The sequence below is a fragment of the Ambystoma mexicanum genome, chromosome 8 (genome assembly GCF_040938575.1).
Source record: "Ambystoma mexicanum isolate Mex_15411 chromosome 8, UKY_AmexF1_1, whole genome shotgun sequence".
NCBI lineage: Eukaryota > Metazoa > Chordata > Amphibia > Caudata > Ambystomatidae > Ambystoma > Ambystoma mexicanum.
Genome location: NC_090929.1, coordinates 741,050,568 through 741,070,531, shown reverse-complemented (window position 1 = coordinate 741,070,531; position 19,964 = coordinate 741,050,568). Strand labels below are relative to the sequence as shown.

General features: G+C 47.4%; 1 protein-coding gene across 2 annotated transcripts in view; it reads left to right on the top strand.

Moving 5' to 3' along the window:
• The window catches only part of LOC138472414 (polyunsaturated fatty acid 5-lipoxygenase-like), a 1,363,458-nt gene that overhangs the window by 56,639 nt on the left and 1,286,855 nt on the right, over positions 1-19,964 (top strand). For both annotated transcript variants that reach the window (XM_069610559.1, XM_069610560.1), the window contains exon 2: positions 18,050-18,245. In XM_069610559.1, coding sequence (XP_069466660.1) covers positions 18,050-18,245 — 196 coding nt within the window. The remainder of the gene's footprint in view (positions 1-18,049; positions 18,246-19,964) is intronic.

Genomic DNA, 19,964 nt, shown 5'->3' with positions numbered 1-19,964 from the left:
CATTGGCCAGCTCCAGAAAGAAAGGAATATGAGATCCCTATAACTAGTGGGAAGGGAGACATTCACATGGCATCTGCCTGATGTTAATCTTAGCAAACACTCTTGTGGATACTCTGTGGGCTTGTTACTTTCCAGGAACATCAAAACTTATCGTCTGATTGGTTCTTCTTGGAGTTCCCCTCCATTCTGCATCCTTGTACCCACTGGCCAAGGGACGATTTGAAACCGCTGTGGTGCCATCAGAGACCCTCCCTGGATTTGGCCAGAGTAGCTCCCACGAGTAGACGTGGGACTGGCTTGCCGACCTTGATTACATCTCCCAGTGTTGTTCTCAGTCGACTGCTGTGTGCTGGAGACATGCAACCTAAATTCTGTTTCCCCCCTCCCTCAGCCTTGGTGCAGGGCCGTGTGTTTACATCTGGCTCACGAGTTGAGGCCTACCAGTGGTGCTCCCATAAAGTGTGCGTACCTACAGTTTTGCCATCCTCGCCTTTATGTAGCAGGTTCCCTTGCGCCCATATTGTGTTGTTAGATGAATGTCCCCCCTTGTTTCCTCCTAGGGGTGTATCCCGGCCCACCTCCCTTATTCCTACAATTGGTAGGTTCGCCCCGTCTGAATACTAGACCAATCAGCCAGTACCAAAGTTAATGGCAAGCGATATACTCTTTTTTTTTTAACTTTGTTTATTTTAAATCAAGGCAGAATGATAAATACAGACATTATATGCAAGGGTTATCTCAGCAAGTTGACCCCCAGTCTTTAGACCCCCTCTGTGTCTTCTCTCTCTATCCTCCTCCCTGGGTTATCAGTCCCACAGGCTCTGCGAGCGGGCTCCTCCCGCCCGGGCGGTCCGGCTGGAGCCTCAGCGGTCAGGAGTCTTCCTCCGGGCTCGCCTGGTTTGTCAAGATCCAGAGGGCTCTGGCGGGCCTATAGGTCAGGGCGGGGAAGCGCTGGTCGAATTCCAGGACTGGGGCCCAGATGTTCTGAAAGCGGTGTAGCATCCCCGCTCGTGCTGCCGTTACCTTCTCCGCTATCAGAATGTCCCATACTTTGGTCCACCATTGGGCAATGTGGGGGCCTTCCGGGGATTGCAAGCGATATACTCTTAAATTCAATATTATACCTCTCTTGTGTGGGTTGGTAAACCAACTTGTATATTACTCCAGGCTCAGTTGTGGTCTGTGCTCCAGAAATAAATCGTACAGTAGGCGTTTCCAGCTCATAACTTCAACAGATTAGTTATTTTATCTCTAAAAAGGCCACTTTGAATTTTGGAATGGCAATGGCCCCTTCCTCAAGGGGCCTAGTTAATTCATCGCTAAAACCCAGTGGTGACAAAACTTACTTTATAAATTGCAGCCATAGGCTGTTGCCACCCAACTCAGATGACAGTGTGAAAGATGATACTCATTAATCCTGGTACGCCACAGTCTTGCCCACTACATCAGTGGTTTTAGGTTTAAGGTGTCAGAACATTTTGTGTGGTGACAGTATGTAAAGAAGGTGGTATGTTAGCTACTGGTGAAAGATCGACATGCAAGGTTTTCGATTTTCTTCCCAATCTTGTGCATTCTGTCCCATCATATTGCACCTCAAAGATGTGGTACCCAACTTGGTTCTAGACTTTCCCATGCACATAGATTTATTGCACAGAATGCAGGTGGCAAGATGCATCATTTTATGTGCTACAGTATGACAATCTTCTATTCTTTGGACTTCCATGCTGTAGTAAGGGGCATGTCCCCCTATGCTCTTCTGTCAGTGAAGGCAGGGGTGACAGTGGCATTTGGTACCTGCTGCGGTTTTGCTTTCCACCTCTCTCCTTACTCTCCTGTGGAATCGTGAGGAAGTCCCCTGCCTGATGTTTGGATTTTCCAAGGCAATGACTGAGGGTGCAGGGCCCACCCTGAACCAGTGGATCTTTGACACAGGGCAGTATAGAAACCCACCTGCTCACCTAGCCCTGATCATTGGCACGTGGCAGTGGACAGTCAAATTGCTTCACCACACAAAGCAGCACAGACCAGAGTCTGCTCCCAACCCCTCCCATTGAAAAATCAGGGCAAACGAAATCTGATCCAGACCCTTCATTTAGACAACAAATGCATAGAAGTAATCCCCACCCTGTGATGCTGGAAATGCATCAGAGGGACTGGGCCTCCGTATCCTTGTCCTTTACTGCTTTTTATCGTGTGTTCTGTCGTGTTTTCCGCGCAGGAGTTCATGTGGGACTCCTGGCGGTGCAGCTCTCTTTCTTTTGGTTTGGTGAATGGACCCGTGGGATACCCTTATGGCACCCATGGGTGGGGGTACAACCCTGTGCCCCTAGTGTATGTTTTTGGGCACCTGTGGGTGGCCCACAGAGCAGGGTATGGGCTGGTGGCAGCTCCATGCTGAATTTGACAGGTGCGCGGTGTATCCTCCATTTTGGGATACCCCCGCCCTGCCATTGGGATCAGTTGATTCCTGATGAAAAACAAGATGGCCCCTGTGGCCTCTTGCTTTCTATTACCCATTACCTTGTTTACCCAAAGTCCAGGGAAGCCCTGACTCTGTCCCTTCCCCCTGACTGGTTGTTGGGTGGAAATGCCATATATGGTGTTGTTGTGAAGGCCCGGCCAGACTAGCTGGAGCCTTTCCTGTGATGTATGTTGTGGGTACCTCCTGTGGGTGGAACCTGGGTGAATAGAGAGTGTGACGAATATGCATTCTGTGTTGTGGGTGTCTAGTATCTGGTGGTTGACACAATGACTGAGACAACCCTGCCCGAAACCGGTATGAATGCAGCTTGGAGTGTTGAATGGCTCGGTACTTGTCCCAATACACATAACTTGTTGTGAGTGTCTGGAGAGAAGTGAATGGCCTGAATACCTTGTGTGCCTGATTGTCTGCCTGCCTGCATGAATGCCCGTAGTCGTGATTGGATGCTTGAGTGTGACCCAGCGGAATGAATGGGAGATCAACAGTATATCTGGGGACCTCTCACTGCTAGGAATCGTGTTCAGAAGCTGAAGTCCACTACGACGAGTAAATGGATTAACTGACGCTTGACCTTGAAGCCCTGCTGGACGAGAAGAATTGCTGTTGCTCTCCTTCACAATCTGAAAGCTGCTGTGCCTCCAAGGACTGACCCAGAGAGGACCTGGTAAGGCGCCCTCTTCCCGAGGTACGAGGGACCATCGTGCACAGCTGATCTTTGCCAACGCTCCCTGGTAGACAGACCTTTGACAGGCTGCCGACCCGATACGGGGACTGCTGCGGAACTCCAAGGAGAAGCACTCGGAATGTTGTCCGCCACTGTCGACGACCGCTGTCGCCAACCGGAGCCGCCGTGCTCCCGTTTGCCTAAGAGCGAGGAGCATCGACTGGTGGCTTTCCCGCCACCTAAAGACCACGGAGACGCCGACGACTCAACGCCCTTGCTGGACCACAGTTCTTCATCATCTCTTTGCGGTCCAGAACTATTGTCACCGAGGTGCCCCGCACGCCTCTTCCTTGCAGGACGCCAACGCTCTGTCGTCGATGAGCACCGCTAGGAACGAAGCTGCCACTTCCCTGCCATAGTTCACCCTGTTCACCGTCAGACGTTCGACGACCCGTGACTCCTGCCTTAAAGGGAGGGCACTCAAGAAGGGCCGTCGATTCCCCGACACCGAACGCCAAGTTCCCCGACACCTCTCGACGATCCGTGGCTCCCTCCTGAAAGGGAGGCACCCAAGAAGGATCGGTCGGCGCATCGTCGGAGAACTCTGCTCCACCAGGTACATTGTGGGGGTAAAACCTTAACAGGAAGAAGTAAGACTATTGAACATTTGGACTGGGCTTGTGCTATATATCTTTATTTACAGGTTGCCCAGGTGGGGGGATCTCCACACAGAACTGTGCCTAGTGGTAGGGGTCAGCATTCTGCCTATTGTTTCAACCATCTTACGTTCCTGCCTATCTCTATTGCTGGTTTACTCGTTATTAATCTGTGTGATATTTTAACCGTACAGTTGATGCACTTTAATGAGATTCTATAACATTAGTGGTACCACTTTAGAATTGTACATATTTATCATTATTGACTTCCGAGTACAAAGTGCGTTATTGTGATCGTGTACATACCTTTGAATATTAATTATATAAAGACTGTGTTTTCAATAATACAGTGTGTGGACATTCCTTTGTGGGGGTTCGGGTACTACACTGTACTTAAGAACCAGCCTGCATCACCTCCTGGGAAGCTAGGCCTTGATTGCTCGACTGCGTTATCAATGATAGAGAATGTTGGCTGGGGTCCTCTGTGCCTCTCCTCTACCATATAGAGAGCAGAAGTACAGACACCCCTACCAGTCTTTACACTGGTGGCAGCGGTGGGATGCTTATGGTTTTAAGAATCAGTGTATAACCGTGCCACTTACAAAATATCCGCACTTTATTAGATAAAGGTTTGGGTGTGTACAAAATAACTGCATTACAAGCAATGGAGTCTATTGCGAATGGTAAATTGACTCGGATGAGCTTAGAGGCTCTCCAGAGTGCTTGTGAAGCCAGGGAGTTAGACTTTGTGGATAAGTCTAGGGCTGAGCTGACAGCTGCCCTGGTGGACTACCAGACCGATGGTGAAACTCTTGATGAGGGGGGGAATGCAACCAATGAGGACTCTGCCCCTGGGCTTTCTACTGAATCTGTTTCTGGGAATGCCGCCATTCCTGCTGCCTCTGTTCCGAACCCCAGCAATTCCTTGGAACTTGAGTTATTAAGGATGAAATTGGCCTTTGAATATCGCAAGTTGGAAATAGATGCTGAACTTAAGAAAGAGGAGCTGGCGCAACAAGTTGAACTCAAGCATAGGGATCTTGAACTCAAAGACATGGACACTGAATGTCAGAGAATCCAGCTAGAGAAAGCTCGAGTGGAGACTTCAGCGAAACCCAGTGTCAGGTCCCCAGCAACTAAATTTATGAAGGATTTGGTTGGTGTGTTTTCTGAGGGTTCTGACATCCTCCAATGGATTGAACCGTTTGAAATGGCTTGTGCAATTCATGATGTTGACAAAAGAGATTGGGCTAAGTGCTTGCTAAGCAGAGTGCCTCAAACTGGATATGACTGTATTCTGAAGCTGAGTGTGAAAGAAAGGGGTCAGTTTGAGTGTATGAAATCTGCTTTGATTGCCAAGTTTGGCAATACACCTACCCAATACCTTCAAAGGTTCAGGGATTTTAAGAAAAGAGAGAATGTGTCTTGGGTTGACTGGGTGAGTGCTGCGCACATGAATATGATGGGGTGTATTGATGGTTACAAGGTGAAAACTTTTGTTGACTTGTCCCACCTGTTGTTTTTTGAGCATTGTTCTGAAGCCTGTACACCAGAGCTGCGTCAGTATGTTGTTGACCAGAACATTTTGGATCCCTTTAAGCTGACTAGGTTGGCTGACAAGTGGGTCTCCCACCGGGTGTCCCCTAAGGACTCCAGTGGGAAGGACAAGGACAAAGAAAAAGGGGGCCTCTCAGAAAGCTGAGGAGTTCCAAAAGCAGTCACAGTCAAATAAACCTAAACCCTCCTCTCCCAAGACCCAAAAATCTAGTGGGGATAAGTCATCTGTGGGTGGGAATAACAGTAGTGGTCCACCTGCTGCAAAGCAGGCTCCCAGTGGTTCCAGTACCGTACCCCACACTCCCGGCACTTGTTGGGACTGTGGGGCTCTGGATCACAAAAGGGGTAACTCCAAGTGTAAAGGTAAGGCACTCGGAGTACAGGCTGTCAGGCTGACCTACCCTTACCCCATGTCTGAGGTGCAGGCCACTGTCCTCCCCTCCTCTACAGGAATCACTTATTGTGCTCCCGTAGAGATTTCCTTAGTGTCCCTTGGGGCCTGGGACCAGTACGCGGAAGTACTGGCGACTATCCCACAGAACACCCGTAGATTTTTTAGAAGTATCCTCCTGAATGGCCAGCCTTCTACTGGTTTGAGAGACACTGGGGCAAGCATGACAGTGGTGGACAGGACCCTGCTCAAGCCAGAGGACTATGTAGATGCTCCTCTGAGAACCACCAGGTTAGCTGGTGGGCCTCACAAATTATCGCCTGTAGCCCGAGTCACACTCGTAATTGGAGACAAGACAGCAAAGCTTCCTGTCCTGGTTCAGGACATTGTCCCTGCTAGCATTCTGTTAGGTAACGATCTAGTCGAGTTGGGATTGATCGCGGATGGTCTTCCCATGACTGCGGCTGCGGTCACTAGGTCACAGGTGACACCGGGTCTGGCTGTGAGTCAGGTACCCGAGCCGAAGGCGCGGCCTAAGGCACGACGAAGGAAGAGCAAGAAGGCCACCTCTGTGAAGGGAGCCCCTTCTCTTCCTGCTGTTCCTACAGCACCCATTGGGATCCATGCCCCGGACGGGCTGGGTCCAGTGGCAAACCCTGTCTCAACTCCTGTGGGAGAAGAGCCAGAAGACTCTCCTGTGGGAGAGGTTCTCAACCCGGAGGATCATCCTGATCTTTAATGCTTGTTAGCTGAAGGGGGACCTCCCGGGCAGACTTCTGTACAGGACAGAGAGAGTGTCCCTCTCTCGAGGGTCTGAGGAAACAGGCCCTGTCCCAGGCATACGGAGAAGTGCCTAGGACTTTCTGGATTTATAGGGAGGGTGAGCTCCTTGTTAGTGGGCCCACTAAACCTGAACCTGGTGCCCTCAAGAGGCTGGTGGTACCCCAGGTTTACAGGCCCTTCCTACTGCTGTTGGCGCATGAGGTGCCCTTGGCTGGTCATCTTGGTACCAAGAAGACTAAGCAGAGGCTCTCTGCCCATTTCTACTGGCCGCGGATGGGAATAGAAGTGGAGTCCCACTGCAGGACCTGCCCAACTTGTCAGTTGTCTGGCAAGACTGGAGGCAGTGTCATTGTCCCACTGCAGCCATTGCCAGTGGTTGGCACACCGTTTGAGAGGGTGGGCATCGACATCGTCAGTCCCCTTGGACATCGGTTCATCCTGGTTTTGGTAGATCATGCCACCAGGTACCCTGAGGCTATACTCCTTCGCACTGTTATGGCCAAGGTGGTTGCCCGGGCTCTCCTGGGCATTTTCACCCGTGTTGGATTCCCCAAGGAGGTTGTCTCTGACCGAGGATCCAACTTCATGTCTAGTTAGATGAAAACCATGTGGAAAGAGTGCGGGGTAACCTACAAGTTCTCCACTTCTTACCACCCCCAGACCAATGGTCTGGTTGAGAGATTTAATAAAACTCTCAAGGGCATGCTAGGTGCTTTGGAAGAGCCCCTAAGGAGGAAATGGGATCTCCTCCTGCCATGCCTGCTGTTTGCTTACAGAGAGGTACCTCAAGAGGGTGTTGGTTTCAGCCCCTTTGAGCTACTCTTTGGACATCCTCGAGGGGGCCCCTTGCCTTGATCAGAGAAGGTTTGGAAGCCACCCCTCCCGGTCCCGCCAAGCAAGTGGGGGACTATGTGTTAGGCCTCAGGCAGAGGATGACACAAATGATGGGTCAAGCAACAGCGAATCTCAAGGCCAGCCAGGAATTGAACAAATACTGGCATGACCTTTAAGCAACGCAAGTGGATTGGACTCCGGGACAGGAGGTCCTCGTGATGGAGCCTACCAAGCCTCTGGAATTGGCAGATAAATGGACCGGACCCTTCCGGATAATCTCCAAGATGAGCGAGGTTAATTATCTGGTTGACATGGGAATCCCCGGGGTAGCCCCTCAGGTATTCCATGTTAATAGGCTCAAGCCTTTCCACAGGCGAGCAGAAGTCTCATCTCTCTTGCTGGCTTCAGAGCAAGAAGAGGATGAGAGTGAGCCCCTTCCTGATTTTCTGCATAGTAACCCTCAGGATGGCTCAGTGGAGGGAGTGCAGCTCTCTCCAGATTTGACAACCGAGCAGCAGAGGGCCTGCCAGACTTTGCTCCAGCAGTATGCCCCTCTGTTTTCACAGACGCCAGGCCTTACACCGTGGTGTAAGCACGAGATTGACACTGGTGACAGCGTGCCTGTCAAGAGCAGGAGCTACCGAATGTCAGATACGGTTAAGAACCACATCCAGGCTGAGGTCGCCAAGATGTTGGATCTGGGTGTTATTGAACCCTCCACCAGTCCCTGGTCCAGTCCAGTGGTCCTTATCCCCAAGGCAAGTTCCCAGGCCGGTACCAAGGATTGGAGGTTCTGTGTGGACTACCGAGGAGTCAATGCCGTCACCAAAACTGACGCGCACCCATTGCCCAGGGCTGATGAGCTCGTGGACACCATAGGTGCTGCCAAATTTGTGAGCACCTTTGACCTCACCTCAGGCTATTGGCAAATAGCTCTGACAGACCATGCCAAGGAAAAGACGGCTTTCTCAACACCAGAAGGACTCTACCAATTTAGGGTCATGCCTTTTGGGTTGAAGAATGCCCCTGCCACCTTCCAGAGATTGGCCAATCATGCTCTCAGTGGGCTGGAAGCCTTTTGTGTGGCTTATTTAGACGACATTGCACTTGGCACAGCTGGGTAGAGTGTTGCAGGCCTTAAGGAGGGCTAACCTCACTATCAAGGCCACCAAGTGCCAGATAGCTCAGGGGAAAGTCATGTATCTTGGTCATGAGGTAGGAGGTACAGGATGTACAGGACTGGGAGACTCCCACTACTCAAACCCAGGTGAGAGCCTTTTTGGGCCTCACCGGGTAGTATCGCAATTTCATGGCGGACTATGGAACCATAGCTGCACCACTGACAGCTCCGACTTCACCCAAGCAGCCTAGGAAGGTTAATTGGACTGAAGACTGTCAGAGGGCCTTTGATGGCTTGAAAGAAAGTCTGTGTCGGGCACCCGTGATGTGTGCGCCTGACTACAGCTGACCCTTTATCGTCCAGACGGATGCCTGCGACACCGGAATTGGAGCTGTCTTGTCCCAGTTAGATGACAAAGGGAGAGAACATCCTATCATATTCATCAGTAGACAACTCAAGGGTAGATAATTTAGGTGGGCTACTGTTGAAAAGGAATGTTTTAGTATAATGTTTTAGTATAGTTTGGAGCTTTAGGCATTTTAGGCCCTACCTTACGGGGTCTACCTTCAAGGTCCAAACAAATCATAAGCCCCTGAAGTGGCTTATGCAGACGAAGGGTGAAAACCCAAAACTGCTCAGGTGGTCCATTAGCCTGCAAGGGCTAGACTTCACCATAGAGCACAGACCAGGGAAGAGTCACGATAATGCAGATGGCCTTTCCAGAAGGTATGTTGACCATCTGGATGAGGGTGTCTATCCCGTGGGAGATTAGGCACCCTCCACCTCAGTCTGGGGGGGGCGACTGTGACGCTGGAAATGCATCGGAGGGACAGGGCCTCCGTATCCTTGTCCTTTACTGCTTTTTATCGTGTGTTCTGTTGTGTTTTCCGCGCAGGAGTTCATGTGGGACTCCTGGCGGTGCAGCTCTCTTTCTTTTGGTGTGGTGAACAGACCTGTGGGATACCCTTATGGCACTCATGGGTGGGGGTACAACCCTGTGCCCCTAGTGTATGTTTTTGGGCACCTGTCGGTGGCCCGCAGAGCAGGTATGGGCTGGTGGCAGCTCCATGCTGAATTTGACAGGTGTGCGGTGCATCCTCCATTTTGGGATACCCCGGCCCTGCCATTGGGATAAGTTGATTCCTGATGAAAAACAAGATGGCCCTTGTGGCCTCTTGCTTTCTATTACCCATTACCTTGTTTTCCCAAAGTCCAGGGAAGCCCTGACTCTGTCCCTTCCCCCTGACTGGTTGTTGGGTGGAAATGCCATATATGGTGTTGTTGTGAAGGTCCGGCCAGACTAGATGGAGCCTTCCCGGTGATGTATGTTGTGGGTACCTCCTGTGGGTGGGACCTGGGTGAATAGAGTGTGTGACGAATATGCATTCTGTGTTGTGGGTGTCTAGTATCTGGTGGTTGACACAATGACTGAGACAACCCTGCCCGAAACCGGTATGAATGCAGCTTGGAGTGTGAATGGTTCGGTACTTGTCCCAATACACATAACTTGTTGTGAGTGTCTGGAGCGAAGTGAATGGCCTGAATACCTTGTGTGCCTGATTGGCTGCCTGCCTGCATGAATGCCCGTAGTCGTGATTGGATGCTTGAGTGTGACCCAGCGGAATGAATGGGAGATCAACAGTATATCTGGGGACCTCTCACTGCTAGGAATCGTGTTCAGAAGCTGAAGTCCACTACGACGAGTAACTGGATTAACTGACGCTTGACCTTGAAGCCTTGCTGGACGAGAAGAATTGCTGTTGCTCTCCTTCACAATCTGAAAGCTGCTGTGCCTCCAAGGACTGACCCAGAGAGGACCTGGTAAGGCGCCCTCTTCCCGAGCTACGAGGAACCATCGTGCACAGCTGATCTTTGCCAACGCTCCCTGGTAGACAGACCTTCGACAGGCCGCCGACCCGATACGAGGACTGCTGCGGAACTCCAAGGAGAAGCACTCGGACTGTTGTCCGCCACTGTCGACGACCGCCGTCCCCGACCGGAGCCGCCGTGCTCCCGTTTGCCTAAGAACTTCCATTGATCATCGGACGCTCTGGTCTGCATCGTCACCTGCTTGTCTCCCGCTGGAGAAGGCCCGACCGTCGACGCGCCGAGGAGCATCCACCGGTGGGTTTCCCGCCACCTGAAGACCACAGAGACTCCAACGACTCGACGCCCTTGCTGGGCCACAGTTCTTCATCATCTCTTTGCGGTCCAGAACTATTGTCACCGAGGTGCCCCGCACGCCTCTTCCTTGCAGGACGCCAACGCTCTGTTGTCGACGAGCACCGCTAGGAACGAAGCTGCCACTTCCCTGCCATAGTTCACCCTATTCACCGTTGGACGTTCGCCGACCCGTGACTCCTGCCTTAAAGGGAGGGCACTCAAGAAAGGCCGTCGATTCCCTGACACCGAATGCCAAGTTCCCCGACACCTCTCGACGATCCGTGGCTCCCGCCTGAAAGGGAGGCACTCAAGAAGGATTGGTCGGCGCATCGTTGGAGAGCTCTACTCCACCAGGTACATTGGGGGGGTAAAACCTTAACAGGAAGAAGTAAGACTATTGAACATTTGGACTGGGCTTTTGCTATATATCTTTATTTACAGGTTGCCCAGGTGGGGGTATCTCCACACAGAACTGTGCCTAGCGGTAGGGGTCAGCATTCTGCCTATTGTTTCAACCATCTTACGTTCCTGCCTATCTCTATTGCTGGTTTACTCGTTATTGTTAACCGCACAGTTGATGTACTTTAATGAGATTCGATAACATTAGTGGTACCACTTTAGAATTGTACATATTTATCATTATTGACTTCCGAGTACAAGGTGCGTTAACGTGATTGTGTACATACCTTTGAATATTAATTATATAAAGACTGTGTTTTCATTAATACAGTTTGTGGACATTCCTTTGTGGGGGTTCGGGGACTACACTGTACTTAAGAACCAGCCTGCATCACCTCTCAAGAAGCTAGGCCTTGATTGCTCGACTACGTTACCAATAATAGAGAATCTTGGCTGGGGTCCTCTGTGCCTCTCCTCTACCATATAGAGAGCAGAAGTACAGACACCCCCTACCAGTCTTTATACACCCCAAAGTGAGAGAGCTAAAAACTGATCCTACCCCGAGGAGAGTATGATTCTGTGATCAGAGAAGGAATAATCAAGGTCAGCACTTTACCTGGTACATCAGGAATACTTTCTCTGAAAGTCTGCAAGAACCGCAGCAAACATGGTGGCCCCTCTGAGACAGTTTTACAAATCTGTACATTACAAGCACAAAACATACTCGCCCACAAACAGTGGTTAAATTGCAATGGCCCTATGAAATGAAATGTAATGCTACAGAAGCAAAGTATCCCATTTTCTGTGTTAAATCAGTCTGGCCTGAATCACACAATACCCAAACCTTGCCCATATGTTTTCCAACAAGTGACTGCCACACTGAGTACAGAACAGCCCTCAATGCAGTGATTGGCGGCCTAAGGGGAGTTCCGAACCACAGATCCAATATTTAAATTGACAGACCAGATAGATGGAAACGTGGACCAAGACCACGAACATCCAGCAGCCCCTTCTGTTCTCAGTGGTACTAGGCACTCACACCACTCATTCTACGAAGCCTTACATGTGTAAGCTCTCAGGTTGAGGACCATAATGGGGGAGAAGGGAACCCAACATAAAAACCTCCAGCCTCTTTTGCTAATCATGAGTAGTAAGAACAGAATGCTTGATTTAGGAACCAGTGGGGAGTGTGAGAGCGGTGCAAGAAGCTAAGGCTTGAGAGACAGAAAAGGCTGGAAAGTTTATGGCCAGCAGAGCATAAGGTGGCGCTAACATCTAGGGCAGTGACTGAAGAGAAGGGAAAGACCAAGTAAGAGGTTGTTATATCCAGGGAGTAGAGTGAAGGAGGTGATAGTATCAGACGAAACTCAGGAAGAGGTTGCTAAATCAAGCATGAAGTGCGAAGGGAAGGAGGCGGCAGTATCAGGTGGAACCCAGGAAAAGAGGTCATTATATCAAAGGTGGAGCATAAAGGGAAGCAAGTGATAGTATAAGGAAGAACCCTGCAAGAGGTCTGTTCAGCCAGGGTGGAGAGTACTCAGAAAGAAGAGGGAGTAGTTGGAGAAACACAGGAGGAGATGGTTTCATCAAGGTTAGAGAAAGAAGTGGTAATAGGAGAAATACAGAAGTACACAGTAACACAAAGTGGGAAGAGAGCAAAGAAGGCATTGGTGGTAGCAAGAGTGGAGCAGGGACATGGATAAGACCATGAGCAGAACTGAAGGAAAGGAGGAAGACGTAACGCCCTGAGCAGATAGAGGCCTGAAGGTCATGTCACGGTAGAAAATGCCAAGGCAGAGGAAGTAACATCAGAGTTAGAACTGATCTAGGTGAAGGAGGAAGCAACGTTATTGAGGCTCATATATTGATATAGTGTGCACTGACATGGCTACCAGTCCTTTAGAGAACTATTCTAAACAAACATCAGGATTAGGGGTAGCCACACCTCTCTCTCCAGGTAGCATCCCGTTCACCCATGCTTGCCATTCTGTTTCCTTTGTCACAACCAGAATATTATTATATGGAGATGCCAGGGCTACCGAAAACTTGAAAATTGAATGTAAATTGGACTTCCTTTCCCAATTCCCCAACCAAGGTGACCTCTATTTTATTGTACCTTAGTAGTTTTACAGCTACCTGGGCTAAGCCAATGCTTGGGAAAAATTATACACTTTTATATGATTTCCACACGGCCACAACTGAGATGGCAAGTATACTTGATAACAACCACACAAACCAGGCCACAGACCTTTTGTTCCTGGAGTTAGATCTGATGAATTTTCTTGCCCAATGTAACCAGTTCCAGCGAGTAGCCCAGACTTCATGACCAGAAGAGAAGGCAGATGTGTTCTATTAGGGGCTTTGAGACACATTGAAGGATGCCCTAGCAGCTTTCTCTTCCATATACACCACCTATTCTACATTATTGGACCAATTGTTCAGGTAGATCCATGCCTTGCAAAAGGATGGAGAAAGTGCAACTATGGTTTGAATCATTCACCAGAGAAAACCCTGTAGAAACCTATCCGATGCATTTCTATGAACTCAGCCCCATAACCAATGTAAATAGGCGGTACGAGAGGGCCTTTTGCACGAGAAAAACAGGGAAGACATAGTTCAGGAAATATATGCAGGTATTGTGGGACAGTAGGCCATTTTGTTTTTTGCGAATGCCCTTTTAAGGCACCCCCCAGAGGCACCACTCTGGAGTCAGAAAATGCTCCTAATCACCCACAGGAGGAACTACACAGGCAAGTAGTGGAATGGCACAATCTTTACACCAGCAGTTCGCTCCAGTCTAGAACGCTTCCCTGCACTCTGCTCTTCAATTTTCTGGTGAGCCCTGAAGTCCTGGATCCGTCGTTTTTAGTTTGGCTATTACATGGCGCTTGTGCCACCTATAAGTCGAAATTATTGCATTAAAGTACATATAGAGAGAAATAGCATATGAGGAGGGACACACATGTTGTAGGCGTTGTTTTGGCCATCCATTGACTGCCAATGGCCATGCTAATCCCTATGACCATTCCCACCCAATTCCCACCCCATCCCACGCAAAACACCTACTCATGGTAACTCTTTGAGTTCGCTTTAATAAAGTCTAACCATCAAACTTTGCACTCAAAATGATGCCTGCCAGTGTTATTTCAAAGCAGTCTTTTGAGAGTCAATGAATTAATTGTTGCTGTAAACCTGCTACGTGTGTTATAAAAATGTCTTAACCAGGTCTGCCTTCAGACACTCAATTTATAAGCATAATGTGTGCCTATGAATGAAGCTCTGTTAAAATAAGCATTGGCAAAGCCAACAGTTTTGGCTTGTGCATAAGTATTAGGCATTTGCCAGGCACAGCTACTAGATGGCCAGATACTTGCACCATTTTGCACCTGCTACTACCAATGGGCAGTTAATACCACTACGGCTGTGCTGGCAAGTGCTTTTCCCATGCCTACACAAAATCCAAACTGTTGGCATTGCCAGTGCTGGTTATCCTATGCCCTCAGCCCTATTTCAGGGATTTCTCCTTCATGTATCTGAACCTCAGGCGTCATATACAGGGCAGCATTCTCCGAGTCACGCGGAATTGGTAAGGATTTGGCCTGTCTTCCCTCTGATCCTGCTGATATGATCTTGCTCAGGTGTCCTAAGAGGCCTTATTTTGATTGTTTATTTATTTAAAAATTTGTGATCTGTAAGATACTTAACTGTGGGCATAACCGTTTCATGATGTCCTCAAGGTGAGGGAGGATATATCTTTTGCAGGCCATGGGATCATTCGGATTTATAGATGTATAAACGCAAAGGGACAGGACGTGCCAAAGGCGGACACATGTGAAAAAGGGCTAATAAAGCAAAATGTAACCTCTAAACAAAATCATACCTGCCCTTTTTCAGATCCCATGGTGTCAAGCAACAGTTTAAATAGCAGCAGAGTATGGTATACAATCCTAATACATAACATAGAACAAGTGGCAGGCCCACTCTATCAACAGTACGTTAGAGGCCTGGTCATCAAGCAGAAATCAAACATTTTTTACTCCTCTATATCAACTTATCATAGCCTCAGTACACAGTGTACATGTTTATACTAGTCACTAACCAATATTTAATATCAGTGATATCATGGGTCTTATCTTTTGTAATGTAATTTATGATAGCCTTTGTGGCATTATGAGCAGTGGATTGTGGTGGGCAAGTTCTGATTCCTTAAAAAACAATAACTCATGACTATCGGGTTATTGTTATTTTCCACTGCAACCATAACGTCCCTTTAACCAAAGATTTTTCACTTCATATTATACTATAGTTAAGGTAAGTATCAATGTCCTTAGGAAACTCGAAAAATGAATTGCTAATAACCTTTGACTCAAGTGACGCATTTGGCTGAAATTTTGCAAACAAATTCGTTGTCACAGGCCCCACCAGACCATAGAGCACATGTCCAATTTTTGTGCTCAAGCGCACTGCCCAAACCGCTGCACGAAATTTGATGTGGTACGAAACAACTTGGACATGAAGCTTGCGGTGGTGTCTGGGGTTATTGCATCCAGTAGTTTTAAAAATATTTGACGGAGAAAGCGGTGCCCTTTCTCCGAAAATTATTGCTATATCTCCCATGGTGATTTGCATCAGGGAGGCTGACAGGATTTTCAGAAATGGAAAAGCAAGCATTTTTCCCCAAAATCGATTGCTAATAACTTTTGACTTGCTGGATGGATTTGGATGAAATTCTCAAAACACAAAGTTTGTCAAGCCCCCTCCCGGAACTGCAAATTTTGGGAGCAATATGTTATAAAATGAAAGACTTATCAAGAAAACAAAACACAGTTTCACAGTTTTCAGCCCATTCATTTTCCCATCGAGAAAATGTGCCGTAGTAAAAATAAACGCTGGCCAGATTTGGACCAAATAAGAAACAACTTGAGCACAAAGCGTTGACTTACATTTCTTGACTAATTTGGGGTAAATTCATCCAGTAGCTTTAAAAATATTTGACACAGAAGGGGGTGCCCTTGCTCTTTAAAACCTTTGTATCAGTCTCAGTGCTTTTTACAGCAGAGACGCTGAGTGAGGCTAATCACTTTTTACTTGCTGAATGGATTTGGATGACATTTTCCAAACACACAGTGTATCAAGAACCCCACTAAACTGGAAGGTTTGGGACCGATTCGTTAGACAATGCAAAATGTATTAAGCAAACTTTCATTAAAACACTGTTTACAGCCTATTTGCATTCATTTTCTCACAGAGAAAAAGTATAGCTTTATATTGGAGTTTGGTGCTTTGCTGCAGCGAGGCTGAGAGAGGCTAATAACCTTTGACTTGCTGGATGGATTTAGATGACATTTCTAAACCAAGAGATTGCCAAAGGCACCCCCCACAATACATTCTGGGGAACAGTTTGTCAAACAATGAAAATGTTATTAAGGAAAGATAAAAACTCAGTTTTCATCCAAGTCCAATTCGTTTTCCCATAGAGAACAAGTACAATTTTTGAACAGCTGTAGCGTGAAAACTGTTAGGCAGATTTGGACCAAACAAGAAGCCATTTGGGCACACAGTGTTGACTTTATTTCCTTGACTAGTTTGGGGTAAATCCATCCAGTAGTTTTGAAAATATTAGAGAGAAAATGGGGCGCCCCCTGCTCCCAAAACCTTTATATCCGTCTTGGTGCTTTGCAGCAGAGAGACTGAGAGAGGCTAGTCCAGTAGTTGTTAAAATATTTGATAGAGAAGAGGGGGCCCCCTTCTCCCAAAATTATAGCTATATATGTGTCCCACTAAGCATCAGTGAGGCTTTTCAGAAATGATAAAATCCACCATTTTCTTTTGCTCGATGTAAGAGATTACCACGGTTATAATGGGTAAAATTCGGGTTAGCGGAAAAAGTTAAGTGGAAAAAGTGCCATTTTGAGGAGGACAAATTGTGAAATGGCATTAGGCTAGAGGTGGTGAAGGAGAAAGGGGGTCCGGGGGGCTGGGGACCAAGTTCATAGCTCAAACGTTTTCGCATAACCAGGGTTATCCGCAGGATAACCGCATTTATGATAGAAATCTGGATCGTTAAGGAAAATGCGTCTGATGAAAGGACAAGTGTTGGGGAGATAGGGGGGACGGGAGAGGGCTAGGGAGGGAAAAATAACTTGATGGGAGTGGGGGGAAGCATTGCACGAGGAGGGGGGCCAAAGGCCGTGACTAGTGGTCCCATTTAAGAAACCTATTGTAGCAATATGTAGAGTGGCCACGGCCAAAGGCTGTGGGGACTGGGCATGACCAAATGCCACTTTTGGGACCGGAAGAAAGCTATTGGGGCAACATGTAAAGGGGCCGCGGCCAAAGGCCGGAACCAATGGTCATGCGTGAAGGACATGGCTAGTGAGCGGGAAAGAAAGGTAGTGTTTTAAAATGGGACCAAAAGACTTGTGGGTGCAAAAGAAACATATTGGGGGAACATGTACAGTGCACACGGCCAAAGGCCATGGCTAGCGGTCCGTAAAAAAAAAGATGGTTTAACAAAACCCTTGACATTCACTGAAAAAACCTTAGTTAAGGTGCAGTTAACATGCACAGACTTAACGCAACTAAACCCTTGAAAATCTGTGGATGTGGGAAGTCATGACCAGCTTAACTCGAAGCGTTCCTGTTGCAATGCCCATGAGCACAGACATATTATAATAGAAGGGATTCACAATGCCATACAAAATGGCATTATGGAGGACATAGCATTATGGGTGATATCAACTGGAGCGCGCAGAGTTAAGTTGGTTATGACTTCCCATATTAGCTGAATTTCAAGGGCTTTGTTGCATTCAATCTGCACATCCTTACTGCGCTTTAACTAAGGTTTTTTCATTAAATAAACATATATGCACAGGCAGGCTACTTACACCATAAATATTTAAAATGTTCATCTTCAAACAGCAGATTATATCTCTTTAGTGCCTGCTAAGGTTTTTGAATTGGTCGTATTGCATATGTAAAGTACAATGTGCATTCACAGGTGGAGTCCTACGAAGTGACGACTTCTGAAGAACTCGGAGAGATACAGCTGTTAATACTTGAGAAGAAAAAGCGCATGGTCCAAGATGACTGGTATTGTAAATATCTGACTGTTAAGGCACCCTCCTGTGAATATCATTTTCCATGCTACAGATGGATTACCAGCAATAAGGAAATTGCGCTCAGAGATGGAAGAGGTCAGTATAATAAATCAGTTCACTGAAAGTAATAAAATATAAAAGAAAATGCACTAAACTGGTTATAAAAATGGTCTTGTGAAGAGACTGACAGATGCACATTTTTTTTATGGCATTCCATGTAAATGTATGTATCTTATTATATATCACAACCACAGTTGTATGTACATTCAAACATTTTCTTGTGAAAATTCAGAAAAACAGAATGACTTGTGAATTTTTAATCTAATTTTATTGGATTTATATAGCACTTTCACTAAAGCTCTGAATGAGTGCTACATCAAAACATATATTGGAGCAGAAGCTTTTGGGATATAAAAGCAAGTTAGAAGGAACATTGTCAGGCTAAATTAAAGGAAGAAGCTGGGCCTAGAATGGATTTTGGATAAGATTGAGGAAGCTCAATGAGGACATTTAAGCTAAATTTTTCCAGAATGTATCAGTATTAAGTTCAAGAGAACACAACTGGGAAGGAGCCCATGAGGTCAAGGGAAGATTAGATGTAATTCAGAGAAGGAGCAGACAGAGCGGCTAGGGAGTGATAGCGAGTGGGGATGCCTTAAATGGGCAATAAATACACTTGAGATGTGAGGATGTGGGATATATTTAGAGGCAACTGATAGCAAAGCTGCAGAGAGATTGGAAAAGGACAAGAGGGCAAGCAGAGAGAGTGGCTATAATGAGATGTGAAATCGATAATCCATAATGCATTTAAGAGAAGGGGAGATTAAGGACCAGTTACACTGTAAGAATCATGAAATGCATGAGTCATAAATCACCCCTAGAAAGCAAGGTGGTTGAGTGAAGAGTTCAAAGAGGGAAAGAAATAGGCGCGTCAGAAGTGCAAAATAGGTGGCAAGCCACAGGTTCTCCAAAGATCTCTGTTTTAGTGGGCTCAAGATGAAGATGAAGGAACGTAAGGAACATAAGAGCACTGATGATGACAATATAGACAGCAATGGAGTTGTGAAGAGATGGGGATAAGGAAGAGAAGAAAATAAAGATTTGGGAGGTTTCGAAGGTCTGCACCCTTTCCTGCATTCTCTTGACATGTAGGTTGTATTTGATTTCAGACTTTACCACTGCTTTTCCAGTACTGTCTACATTACAGGCCATTTGAATCTCAGTTACTGATTTGCATGTCAGTACTTCTGCAGGAAAACTGTTTCTCACCTTTACTATCGACTACCCCCTGAAACAAACCAGTACCCCACTAACTCCACCTCACTCTTCCTCCTCACGGTCCTCCACTACCTCAGTCTTCCTTGTCAGTGTACACATCTACCACACCACACTGTTCCTCGTCACAGTACCTTACTAACTCCAATTCACTCTTCCTCGTCACAATCCCCAACTAAAACCTCCCTAATTTTCTTTGTCACGGTCCCCCACTAACTTCACCTCATTTTTGTTCATCACAGTCCACCAACCGCCCCACCCAACTCTTCCTCGTCACAGTCCACCACTAACTCCACCCTAATCTTCTTTGTCACAGTCCCCCACTAACTTCACCTCGCTCTTCCTTGTCACAGTCCCCACTAACTCCACCTCACTCTTGTCACAGTCCCCATACAAACTCCTTCTCACTCTTCTTTGCCATAATCCAACACTAACTCCACCTCACTCTTCTTCATCACAGTCCCACTCTAACTCCAACTCACTCTTGTTTTTCAAGGTACCCCACTAAAACCACTTCATTATTCTTCGTCACATTTCCTA